This window comes from Zootermopsis nevadensis, unplaced genomic scaffold (assembly GCF_977971745.1).
Source record: "Zootermopsis nevadensis isolate Lab colony 2312 unplaced genomic scaffold, Znev_1.0 Znev_ptg000009l, whole genome shotgun sequence".
Lineage (NCBI taxonomy): Eukaryota > Metazoa > Arthropoda > Insecta > Blattodea > Termopsidae > Zootermopsis > Zootermopsis nevadensis.
Genome location: NW_028259141.1, coordinates 4373739 through 4386021, shown reverse-complemented (window position 1 = coordinate 4386021; position 12283 = coordinate 4373739). Strand labels below are relative to the sequence as shown.

Below are 12283 nucleotides of genomic sequence, written 5' to 3'. Positions count from 1 at the left end.
TTTGAAGGCCATGGGCCCAGCTTTGCCTCTGCACGTCTTATCTATAAAATATTTTTCATTTACTGACTAAAATTTTACGACATTTATAGTTAACTGGTTTCATTTGAAATCGCAATGTACAGTGTTAGCTACATTATTTTGAGGCTGGATGGTGGGGGGTATAAGGAAATACCGTAAAAAATATTAAATATGCAACGTACAATTTCTTCCCTCAACGTTCGTAGTTCAGAATTATGAGACTTCAGTTTTTTTATCTTCTCGAAATGTTGGGTCAAGGCCTGTGTGGTATTCCCCATACGACATGGTCATTCGAGCACAGGGCAATTATGAATGCCTTCGGGCGTATTTTCTAGCAACATCGGAACAAATCACTGAAGTGAGGAACTAGATGTTTGGGCCTGGCAACACTAACTTGTTGGTTATAGATCCCAGTAATAGGAATCCATTCAATGTGACACGATTATAAGACTTTTTCATCTAGCTCCAGTCTTTACAGTCTTAACATCATTTGAGTCCGTCTCTTGGATTACGTAACCACGTTCGGAATAGATTTTCATTCGAAGATTTCAGTAAAAATTTCAAGGCCACAACACTGACGGAGCGTGAATTTTTCAAGTGTTAGGGGGGGTGGGAGGTGGTAAAGAAAACTGGCAAATGAACATCATCTTCCATGATGCATAATTCACAACATGGTACAGGCATACAACAAATGTTTTGCAATTAAAATCACGAAAAATATAATGCAATCGCCAGCATGCAAGTCGCTGTTAACATCTCAAAGAGCTTGGAATATTGTCCTCCCCGCAAGCCTGTGGCTTACATATCGTGTCTCTTCATACTGCGCTTGCGCAAACAGCGACCATAAGCCTCAGCCAGCTGGCTAAGAATGCCTTTTATCGGATCGGTTTTATTTTGTTCTGTAACACCGAACAAGGCTCGTCTTCTGCCGGGCGTAAAACAGTAGCATAGAAAGGTAGTTTTCTCTGTCATAAACGTGCTTATGTAATGACGTCACTGTGGACAGCAGAATTGTACTCCTTCCGTGTACAGACACTGAGGATTTTTACACCAGGGAACGAAGTTGATTGAATTAACTCAGTCTGATAGAGGCTTCAAGACGCATGGAGTTTCCGACACATTCTTGGATTCAATGCTTTAGATGTACATTACGCCACTATTCGTTAATTTTTCTTCCCTGTGTTATGAAACTTTTATTTCTTGGCATCAGTTCTGAATGTGTCCCACCTGTTGTTTAGTTTCTTGAAGCCGAATTATTGCTGACCACACCCAGTGTAATCATATTTCTTCCTGGCGACTGAGCATCGTGACGTTTCCGAAGGCCAGAGCAGTCGTTAAGCTCAGTACGTATGTATTACAACCGAATGGTCTTATTTTTACAAACGGGGTGTGGCCGGCTGCTTACCTTGCCAGGGGAATTTACTGCCCTGAACCCGGATATTTTCTTCAAGACCAAGGTCTCGATACTACATCTTGAAGAGTGGCCCACGTGATTCCAGCTTCATTAACTGCGGACAAAGCTTACGTCTTGCCTAGTTATCACATTTCTGTTATCACTGAAAATCGTTTTATAAATAAGGGACCTGAGAAGAGATTAGTGTAGGTCTAAATATCACGGCCGGTCAGAATTTTCGGAGCTTTGGATTATACCGATGTATGTTTCTGTGATAATTGCTGTATTTCAAGCATGTCAGCAAACGCTTCACATGAATCAGTTCATTTAAATTCTTAAATGCTGCTCTGTGGAAACAATGCACTGAAACGAAAGACTGTTCACTTATCCATGGCCTGCACATGTTTAGGTCTTGATTACGCTTTGCAGCTTTGGTAATTAAGCGAGAGATATAGAAGAAAGGGGTCACATCCAAAGTTGTTTGTTTAATGAGGAGATTACGGAAGAAACGGCCCGAGAAAACTGTCTTGGGTTCGAGTCTCGGTGGAGGTGTTCAGTTAAAGGATGGTGACAATAATAATAATAAATAATAAACCAGGTATTATAATCCGAAACAAAAATGGAACTTGTCTCTTCATTGATATAGCAATACCGACGGACAGGAATGTGATTTGTAGGGGTCCGCCCGGTCTGAGGTGTGGGCGTTGTGCCGCTTGGTCGCAGGGACCGTGGGTTCGAATCCCACTTAAGCCATGGATGTTTTTCTGTGTTGTGCTGTCGTGTGTTGAGGTAGAGGCCTTGCGACGGGCCTATCCCTCGTCCAAGGAGTCCTACCGAATGTCTATAGATGAAGCCAACGAAAAGTTGGGGACCCGTAAAGGGTACCGGAAAATGTACAAACATTGTTAAACCGGAAAAAGAAGAAGAAGGAATGTGATTAAGAAGGAAGCGGAGAAGATCTTGAATTACAAGGACCTTCTCAATGAAATACAGCGAATGTAGAAAGTGAAAGCAAAAATAATTCCAATAATTATAGGAGCAACTGGAACTGTCTCCAAGTCACTAAAAAAAATATTTGGCCAACATTCCGGGCGAATACGACATTAAGGAACTGCAGAAAACTGCCTTTTTAGGATCTTCATACATCATTCGAAAGACGCTGTCGTAAAATAAAACTATATAATAAATGTAACACGTATTAAAAACAAAATGTATTTCGGAAATAGCTGCTGCACTATGTACCTCAGGGGCAAGGTTTGTCTCGAGTACATAGAAGTAAATACCCTGTAAAGTGGTGAATAGATGGAATAATAATAATAATAATAATAATGCAAAAGGCCGTGCTTCTTGGGTCGCTCCGACTACTGCGTGCGCACGACCCCAACTCACTGTAGCCGCCTATCTCGTGGTTCGAGCCGTGACTACAGTTTCATCTGGCCTGCAAGCATCCGAGTTATGACGGCAACATGCCTGAAGTTTTTGGCTGCTTGTGGACCAATTAAACAATTCATAATAATAATAATAATAATAATAAAGGGTTAAGGTAATGGGGAGAGGTAGTACCTTTCACCATTATAGTCTGACTATGCTGGACACTGGCCCTCACCCACCCAGGAGTAAGTGAAGCGCATTACAGATGCTAGGCATCCAAGAGCCTCTCCTTGCTCAAGACCGTCCGTGCGTGGTGAAGACCCACATCCGACTAGAGGTGACCCTGTTATATAACAGAACACGGCGGATCTAGAGGAGTAAACCTCGATAAATAATCCCGTGCAGCTACTACCGAAGAATGGAAAGACAAAGATCTGGAGTACAGGTCGCCTAGGTACTCCAAGGGCTGAGGTTGGTTACGGCAACGAAGCAACTCAACGCAGGCCAACCATGGACACGCACAGCCAACAAGCCCAAGACTCACAAGAAAATCAATCAAGAAAAACAAGAGTGGCTTGGACAAGAGAACAAATGAAGGAAGTAGTTTGGTGTCGCATGTATTGTAAAACATTTTATAATACATGTGGCACTTGCTAAAAACAATATGGATCCCGGAAATAGCTGCTGCCCTATGTACCTTAGGGACAAGGTCTGTCTCGGGTACATGAAAGTACATACCCCATTAAGTGGTGAATAGATGGAATAATAATAATAATAATAATAATTTCAATAATTATAGGAGCAACTGGAACTGTCTCCAAGTCAATCAAAACATATTTGACCAACATCCCGGACGAACACAACATCAGGGAACTTCAGAAAACAGCCATTCTAGGATTATCATACATCGTTCGAAAGACGCTCATGTAAAATATATAATACCTCACCCGAAATCTGTTTAATGCATGTAACACGTTTTACATGCAGGCCTTCCGGCGAGTCGTAGCGTGTATGGCCACCCAAGTCCCCCAGAGGGGAACGCTTGGGCTCTCACCCCGCCAAGTGGGACGATCAAGCCCACGGTCAAGGGACCCGGACCCGCTTCCTCGACTAAGGGGTGAGAAACGCGAGCACGGCGGCACACATGAAGGGAGAAATCCTGACACTGACGCCTGAGACTCCGAACGGCTTCCGGGCCACTGTCTGGTGGCTGCGATCCCTCGATGAGGGCGAGGGTGTGAGCTTCCACAACGTCTCCCTCCCCGAGCATCGATGCGTGCGCCTTCTTATTAGGACGCGCGCATGCCTGATGTGGAGATCCACGTGGAGCTCGCGCAGGGAGTCATGCAACTCCGATGTCGGCGACGGGGCCAGGACGCTGATAGGGGCCAGTTAGTGAAATGTTTTATTTCTTAAATTAAATTACAACATACAAAGTTGTTCTCTAATCCCGATGTTCGTACTTTTATAATTTTGTGTACAGAGTATTTATACATTACTGTTTAACAAACCTCGTTTATCACAACAAAGACAAGTTTTTAGATGATGGACCCATGACCCAAATTCACATGAAATGTAACGGTGTTACTGTTTTCATATTCCCTAGAAAATTGTCTTTCTGTAATTTAAGCATACAGTAAAATACTTTTAACAGGAATGGAATCACTCACTACCATTTAGTGCTGAAACTGAGAGTGTTTAAAGTTATATACTTCCTCGTCTCTTGCAATGCAAGGGTCAGATTTACTTAGGTTTCTCTGTAAAATCTAACGATGAAGACCCTGTTTTTCGGCTGGTGGTTGCGCGTGAGAGGCCTGTTTCTGTTATCAGTTGGTCCTGCAAAGACATTTTATTACCAGCATCATTGTCGGTTTTTCCACTAGGCGAAGTTGGCTGTCGTCAAGGTTGACATGTCAACTCGGTGCGCATTCACAAGAAATAGTGCCATCATTTATTTTTCTTCTGTGTCGCATGTTGGGCAGGGAATTTTCAGCCCGTGCAACTAACTGTAATTTATTTTACCAGGCGCATTTCGGCCTCATGGGGTTCGATGTTCCGCTCAAACTCAAATTAAATCTTGTTACACGTTAAAATCAGGCAACTCTCTGTTTACGAACGATGTCCGTTCCAAGACGTTGTTCGTTATGAGTATCTTGCATTCCTGAGTTCTTACGATACGAATCGTATACGTTAACAGCCATTTTAAAGCATTAAAACCATGTACTAAACATCGAATGGTCTATATCAGTGGTATTCAACCTTGGGTACGCGAAGACATCTTAGGGAGTACGTGAAATTTAAAAAAAATATTATTTTATGATAAACACTGAATAATCAGTAATGTAATTTATTTAATTTATTTTGGATGTAGATTATATACTATGTATAACTTGAATTAAACACCAACAACTTTTGGGGTACAAAGTTGAAGAGAAATTATATCTGGGGGTACGCGAACAAAAAAGGTTGAATACCACAATACGTTTTATTATAATGTATTTATGCGTTATGTGAGAAAACATTCTACGCGGCGTTGAATGTAAACCAACGTTTTTGTACTGGATAGATTAGTTTTATTAACCAAGAACAGTTCAGTAAAATTATCATATAACACTTTTCTGATAATTATTGCAATAAATACATTTTTTAAATTTTTTTATTTAAATCTTACAATTATGTTCACTAAACGCTTGGCATTTCGTTTTATAATGAACTCTGTCTATTGGCGATTTTATTAAATTTTGAATGAATTGTGACGTTCGTTATAGCGATGTTCGTAAACCGAGAGTTGCCTGTATTACATTTTCTATACTTTTTATAAACGTATTAATGCCTCCCATTAACTAATTTAACAAATAAACGTCAGTTGACGAGGATACAAACAGACACTGTCCTTTTAAACGTTAGGAACGTCCAAGTTCCTCTCTACCAATGACCTGGTGTCGCTAGAGACGAATTCTCCGCTCGATGTTTGCGTCAGGATCGCTATTGGATAGAAAACAAAAAATCGACTAAACAAACCGTACTGTTGATAACTGTGGTAGGTAGATCGAGGACATTTTATATTAGATAACACGAAGACTCAGAGAAGTTTTGTGTTCATCGTTTTTTGCCTTACTTGCATTCATTAAACGCTTCAAACGAACGCATGATGTGTATCTACTCGTCCGTGAGAAATACGAAGGCCATTTATGGCTGCAGTGTTAAAACATGTAATGTGATTCGGTTTTTGGAACAATAGTTTTGGATGTACGACAAGTTATCGCGAAGGCCAACGTGGTAACTTAACACAAAATAAAAAAAAATATATAATGCTCTTGACGTACACGTGCACTCCGAATGCAAGAACGCATCTCGTATGCACAGTTTAGAAAACTTTAAAGAGAACACATTGGATACCCTGAGGAAGACAGTGGCAGGAATGTTGACACTTCAATATTGGATCTGTGCGTTCAGTGACTGAGTTGTGGGTCTCGCAACTGCGACTTGCATTGCTAGAGGAGAAGCAAATGTTTAAATCACATTAATAGTTTTTTTATTTATATTCTAATTCTGATGTACCTTTCTATTTAGGATTACCGAATGTCCTTGTTTTGGTTTATCCAAGCTATTTCGTAGTTTTGTTCCGATTTCCCCAGATTTATTCTGTTTCAGTAGAATGATTCCATGCACGCAGGGGTATTTTGAATCAGCGGTCATGCTAGGGGCAGAGCACAAAGGACTGATTTTGATCGTGTGAGATGGACCCCTCCGAAACACGAGCTAGATTATCAGGAATCAGAGTTGTTCGTAGTTTCAGAAATTCCGATATGCGTTTGGAGACTCACGAAATATTTCGGAGGGAATCCGTTTCTTGTGAAACGAAATGGACACATATCTGTGCTCGTTCTGTGACAGTAACGAACCCTGTTTCTTAGTTGACAAATGCAAACGATTAACACGTACGAGGGCAGTAATTATCAATTTGTATTAATTACACGGAGAGTGACAGTGATATGTACGTAAAGAAAGAGTTTGACTTGACATGAAACTCAGACGTGAACTACACTGTGCCCCATCTTCCTTTTCGTATTAAAAAGGGGGCGTCCTGGTCTGTACCACCGGAAATATGGTAACTCTACTTCTATACCTTCCACGTATGATCAGTTAACAAGGAATAAGAAAACTTGTGCTGTATTGTAGTTGTTTGGAAGTAAACCTGAAAGATGCAGCGTGAAAACTCACCTGAAGTGGATTCAGGGCGAAAGATGCACATATGAAACATGGTCAACTCGGTGTCTTCCAGGTGCACGGACCTCTTCCAGAAGGGACAATGACACTGTCTCCAGGCGTCTATCAAGCACTGACGGAACCTAAGAAGCACAAATAGTCGAGGATGGTCAGTTAACTGCGCGGATTTACACTTTCGAGTTAGAAGCTGTTATTGCTATGGGTGAATTTTGGTCTCTAGAAGACCATGTTTCGCAACCATACAAGACAAGAGGCAAAATTATTGTTTTATATATCCTGATATTCATTGTTTTTGGATAGTAAAGGAGATGGTAATAGTTTTTGAATTGGATAAAAACAAGCTTTCCTCGAATGTATTCTACTCCAAATTTCATCGTGGACCTCATTTATATTTGTTATTGTTGTTCCCAGATAAATTAATTTTTTTATACATTTTCAAAATATGTGTTACTTATAATTATGTTCCGCCGTCTTTGCTGATGATGGTCCCGTATTACGCCTAAGAATTTAGTTTTGCCTACATTTACTTCTAGGCACATTTCCTTGTTAGCTTGTAGGAGAGTTTCTGCATTCTAGGTTATGGAACCCACACCATCCCCCAGCAAATTGACGTCATCAGAATAGGCAAGTACTTGGTGCAGACCATTCAATTTGAGCCCTTCCAGATGGCATGTTCTAGAGCAAAATTAAAAATCATTTGAGATAAAGCATCCCCCTGTTTTAGGCCATTGCGCACTGGGAAGGGATCCGACAGGAGGGTAAAAGTAAAGTAAAGTTTGTCCCACTATACGCCATGTAGGCGCTTGGGGGGAGTGGAGGTATAGCTCCTCTCTTCCTTGACCTCGGCACTAGATGGGGGTGAGTGGTCAGCGTCACGCCCCGGCCGGCTTTACCCCCGGGCAAGGACCCCGGTACCCATTGTAGAGGAGGCTGGGTGGGCCCCAGAGCCGGTCTGGAAGCAGAGGCTAGAGGAAAAATCCTCTGCCCCCTGCAGCATCCAAACTATATTTCCCTACTTCCATAGCTGATATATCCCACGCCCCTGTTTTAAATAGGCTCCTCACGTTCCACGTTCCAATTCTCAGGTCCTTCAAACACTGTCAGAGTCGTAAATCCATACGATCCGTCCTATTCCGAGACTTTTGGTACAATAGTCGTATTTGAAGCCGTAATCTCACCCCGGGCCTATCTTCGTTAACCTCAGTAACTCATCCCTGAATTAATAGTGAGCGTTATAATAGACTCTTAAATTGATAGTGTGCGATTCTACTGATGGAACAATGTCATTGTTCACGTTATAGTCACTAGAGCTCTAATAATTGTAGTCAACTCAAACTTAGGTAAACTGGAGTACCTGGAATTCATCAATATGAATAACAACGGGTTAATCATGGCATTGGCCCCGGCCAACCAATTTGCCGCTAGGTCTAGGTGCTTGGAAAGTCCACCGTATTGATTAGCTAGATCGTATTCCGCATAAATGTTGTGTACGTGAAATGGGAGTGTGCATACTGCAAACACGACCATCATACTGATGAACATGGTAGCTTCCTGTAACACACACAAAGACGCACGCCGGTTAGTGATTTTCATGTGGCTTTCGACATCCCGCACGTATGCAGGAGCTATTTCTCGAAATTTAGCTTACGATAAGTAAGTTGCTTTTGTAACTCAGATAAGGCGTAATCTGGCAGAGACCATGTTTATAATGTAGGTTTATACAGGGTGATTCAAAAAGTTAGAGCCAAACTGAAGGAGTGTATAGAGGGACTCTGAGAGAACTTTCGAATAGGAATCCATGTCCTCCGAAGTTATCCTGAGTCAGTCGAGGCCATTGAAGGCAGGGAAGTCTGATAACATACCGCTGAAATAATTTGGTTTGTAAGATTGCTAATGTATCCTTGTACATTAATAAAAAACAAAAATTAAGCTAATAGAAGAATAGCAAAGTATTTCAGCGGTATGTTATCAGACTTCCCTGCCTTCAATGGCCTCGACTGACTCAGGATAACTTCGGAGGACATGGATTCCTATTCGAAAGTTGTTCTCTCTGAGTCCCTCTACACGCTCCTTCAGTTTGGTTCTAACCTTTTGAATCACTCTGTATACTGAGGGAAAGTGTAGAATACGTAAATGCGTGTGACACGAACAGACGAGTCATCTCATCAGACAGGATGCCCAATGACTGCGGTGACTGACCCGAAATTGGCCTGATCCTGAAAAAAGGCTTGGGAAAATGGCAGACTGAACATAAGGTGTAAAGGGACTGGATTTGGAGACATCTCACCTTCTTGGTATGCCTGGTGTGAATTTCTTGCGGGGCCCGCTCGGGATTCGAGCTGCAGCACCAAAGTTCCATCGCCGTAGTGCTGTAGCACATCCCCATGATAAACATCGGCCATATGTACGTCACCTGTAGCAGGAATTTATCGTACCTGCAAATACAAATACCAGTTTGGTTTTTATACCTACTGACCAGTGTAACGTCATCTTTGGGAATTTCCCCTTCCATCTTCCCCTCTTCCTCCTGTTGTGTCTTACGTTCCTCCAGGAATTTGACTTCCTGATCCCCTCGGGGGTGAGATTAATTTTTTCGGCTGTAAACTCGGTGTGCTTTTGGGGGTTCTGAAATTATTGTGCTGTACCCCGGGAAGCCGCCACGGTGGTCTAGCGGTCAGAACGCTAGCCTTGTAATCCTGGGGTCCCGGGTTCAATTCCCGGTTGTGCTCAGATTTATAACTTGTGTTGGGCAAGGCCGTGGTCTAGGCATCACGGAGTTTTCCTCCGGGGGTTTCTCCGTGGCATCCCAACAATTACTCCATTCACAGAAGAAGGCAATGGCAAACCACTTCTGGATCATCTGCCTAAAAAACATATGAACAGGTCCCAATCCGAGAAAAGGATGGAAGGATCCTGTTCATATGGACCTGTCGTCGGACAGAACACTAAAAAAACCCCGGAGTGTAAGGCAGGGGACATTGGGGTTATGAGAACATTTTTCGTTCAGTGTTTTAGCATTCCACACCACTCTCCTCAGCATTTTTGATAGGTAGTGGAGCCGACTGAGTTGTATGGTAACAATTTTCTTTTGGTAAAGGAAATTCTTGGAAATCAAAAGCGACAGAGGCTTGTGAACACATTGTAGTTCGAAATCCGTCGGTTCATAAGATTAATAAGAGATCACGTATCAACCGATGTAATCTGAAAGCCATCTACTGTGGCTCTCTGCACATGTGTGACCATGATTCTCTTTTCAAGCAAATATGGATTTAGCGATGAACAGAATTTCTATCGTTGATATATCAGTGCACGTAAGTATCTTTGACGAAACATCGATATTTATTTACCCAGGATATCAACGCATAAGAAAACGTGTTCTTTAACGAAAGACGAAAAATATTATTATTACACTTATACATTAGAAAATATTAAATTTTACTCAGTACCTTTAAATTTTAAGCACCACTAAAATATTTAGATCTGTAACTTTTTTCTTAGTAATTAGGAATCTGGCTCATTCATTCAGTATAACCAATTATACCAACAGCTTTCGTGTTCTAGTATCGATACAGGCGAGGACATAGACAGGAATGTCGATATACAGGAGACAAAGTATCGATATATCAGTCTCTGTGACTTTCCCCACTTACCCGTGGTCCAGCGTGGAATTAAAAATATCTCCGTTTGGCCACTTAAGGACGCAAACCGTGCGTGTGTTCCCGGTGTCCCTGCAACAGACAGACGATTCTGTATAAATTGCGTCGTATTCGCTTTCCACTTACCACTTGTTCAAGTCAAGGCTCAATGCCAGGGAAGTCCATTACAAATCTGTGGTGGACAAAATGATACTGAGACAAGCTGTTCAATATTCGTCTGTCAAAGCCCATGGGATGCGTGACAGGACCGTCCAACCAGCGTGTTATCATTGGCTCACACTAAAAATGTCACCCATCGCCAGAGGGAACTCATTTCTATGAAGGATTATTTTTCCTGTCCGGGGTTGTCACGTGAGAAGCTGATTCGAGTTACAAGCTAACCAGTCCCCATCCTGAAATCGATGCTGGATTTAATTTGTGCGTGGAATGTCCTAATTACGCAGATCCTATAACGCCCAACTCTGATTTTTTTTTCTAAATTCAACGAGTTTGCGTACGAGTGTGTTGCAAACCAGGATGCTGGGGGTATCTCAGGTTACGGGGTGGATGACCGGGGTTTGATTCCTGGTATAGGATGATTTTATCGTAACAACAACGTCCAGAACGGCTATGTGTTATCAGGATTGTTTCCTCAGGTTTAAGTTTTATGTTACGATTATGTGGGATTGCCCTTGAGTCTGCATTGCGCGGTGCTTAGATAAGTACCAGGGATAACTCAACCTTTGTTGTTCCAAAACATTCTTTGTTGTATCTTGCTAATTTTGCATTGGAGATAAATCACTTTAATACAATGCTTCTGTTTCATAACACATTGCATTGAATACAGACTAAAGCTACCAGTAATTTCAGTGACAGGTAGATGTCTTGTTATGATAAGACACCTGTTAAATCGGGTGTATAAAGGCTATAGTGCCATAAGCAAAATATTTACACAGCAAATATAAGGTGTTATCACTGAATATGATTCTGAATCAACTTAATCAAGTCTTCAATACACAAACCTGATATATAATGAGTTATTTATTACTGTATCTCGTCGTGGTCTTCCAAGACATCACTCTTCGTTATATTTCACGCCAAACTTTTGTAAGAATTTTCATTTTCCACTTCCAAGCTGTTTGTTCACTCACACACTCTATAGTGCAGGGAATTCTGTGAAAAATCGATTGTGTACTCGGTTTGTCAAAGAATCGCCCATTTTCTTTATGGAACCCGATGGTCCGTCACTGTGTTCACAGAAATCTAACATTAGCTAGCTGCACCCAGTTCGCTCAATCGATTCCTGTCTCCCTCAGGTCCATCTTAATGTTATCCTCCCACCTACGCCGAGGTCTTTCCGGCGGTCTCCTCCCTTCAGGCCTCCCCTCCCTCATGCGTGCCACATGTCTCGCCCATCTCATCTTCCTCGATTTAATCCCTCTATCAGGCGATAAGTACAGGCCGTGAAGCTCATTATGCAAATTTCTCAATGATCCATCTCTTTTAGATCCAAGTATCATCTTTAACAATCTCTTCTCAAAGACTCTCAATTTATGTTCCACCGTCAAGGTGAGAGACCAAGTTTTTAACCCATACAGCACAACTGGCAAAATTAGAATTCTGTGTGTTTAATGTT

The 12283-nt window shown here is 41.8% G+C and overlaps 1 protein-coding gene across 10 annotated transcripts in view; it reads right to left on the bottom strand.

Annotated features, from left to right (window-relative positions):
- Positions 1–4171: 4171 nt before the first annotated feature.
- LOC110838315 (tachykinin-like peptides receptor 86C) overlaps positions 4172–12283 on the bottom strand; it is a 63689-nt gene continuing 55577 nt past the window's right edge. For 9 of the 10 annotated variants that reach the window (XM_022081413.2, XM_022081421.2, XM_022081417.2 and 6 more), the window contains 5 exons: positions 10663–10740; positions 9300–9447; positions 8367–8563; positions 7007–7134; positions 4172–5767 (listed from right to left, as the gene is read on the bottom strand). In XM_022081413.2, coding sequence (XP_021937105.1) covers positions 5679–5767; positions 7007–7134; positions 8367–8563; positions 9300–9447; positions 10663–10740 — 640 coding nt within the window. In that variant the 3' untranslated portion in view covers positions 4172–5678. Of the gene's footprint in view, positions 6277–7006; positions 7135–8366; positions 8564–9299; positions 9448–10662; positions 10741–12283 lie in introns of all 10 variants that reach the window. The other variant, XM_022081412.2, reaches the window with a different exon arrangement.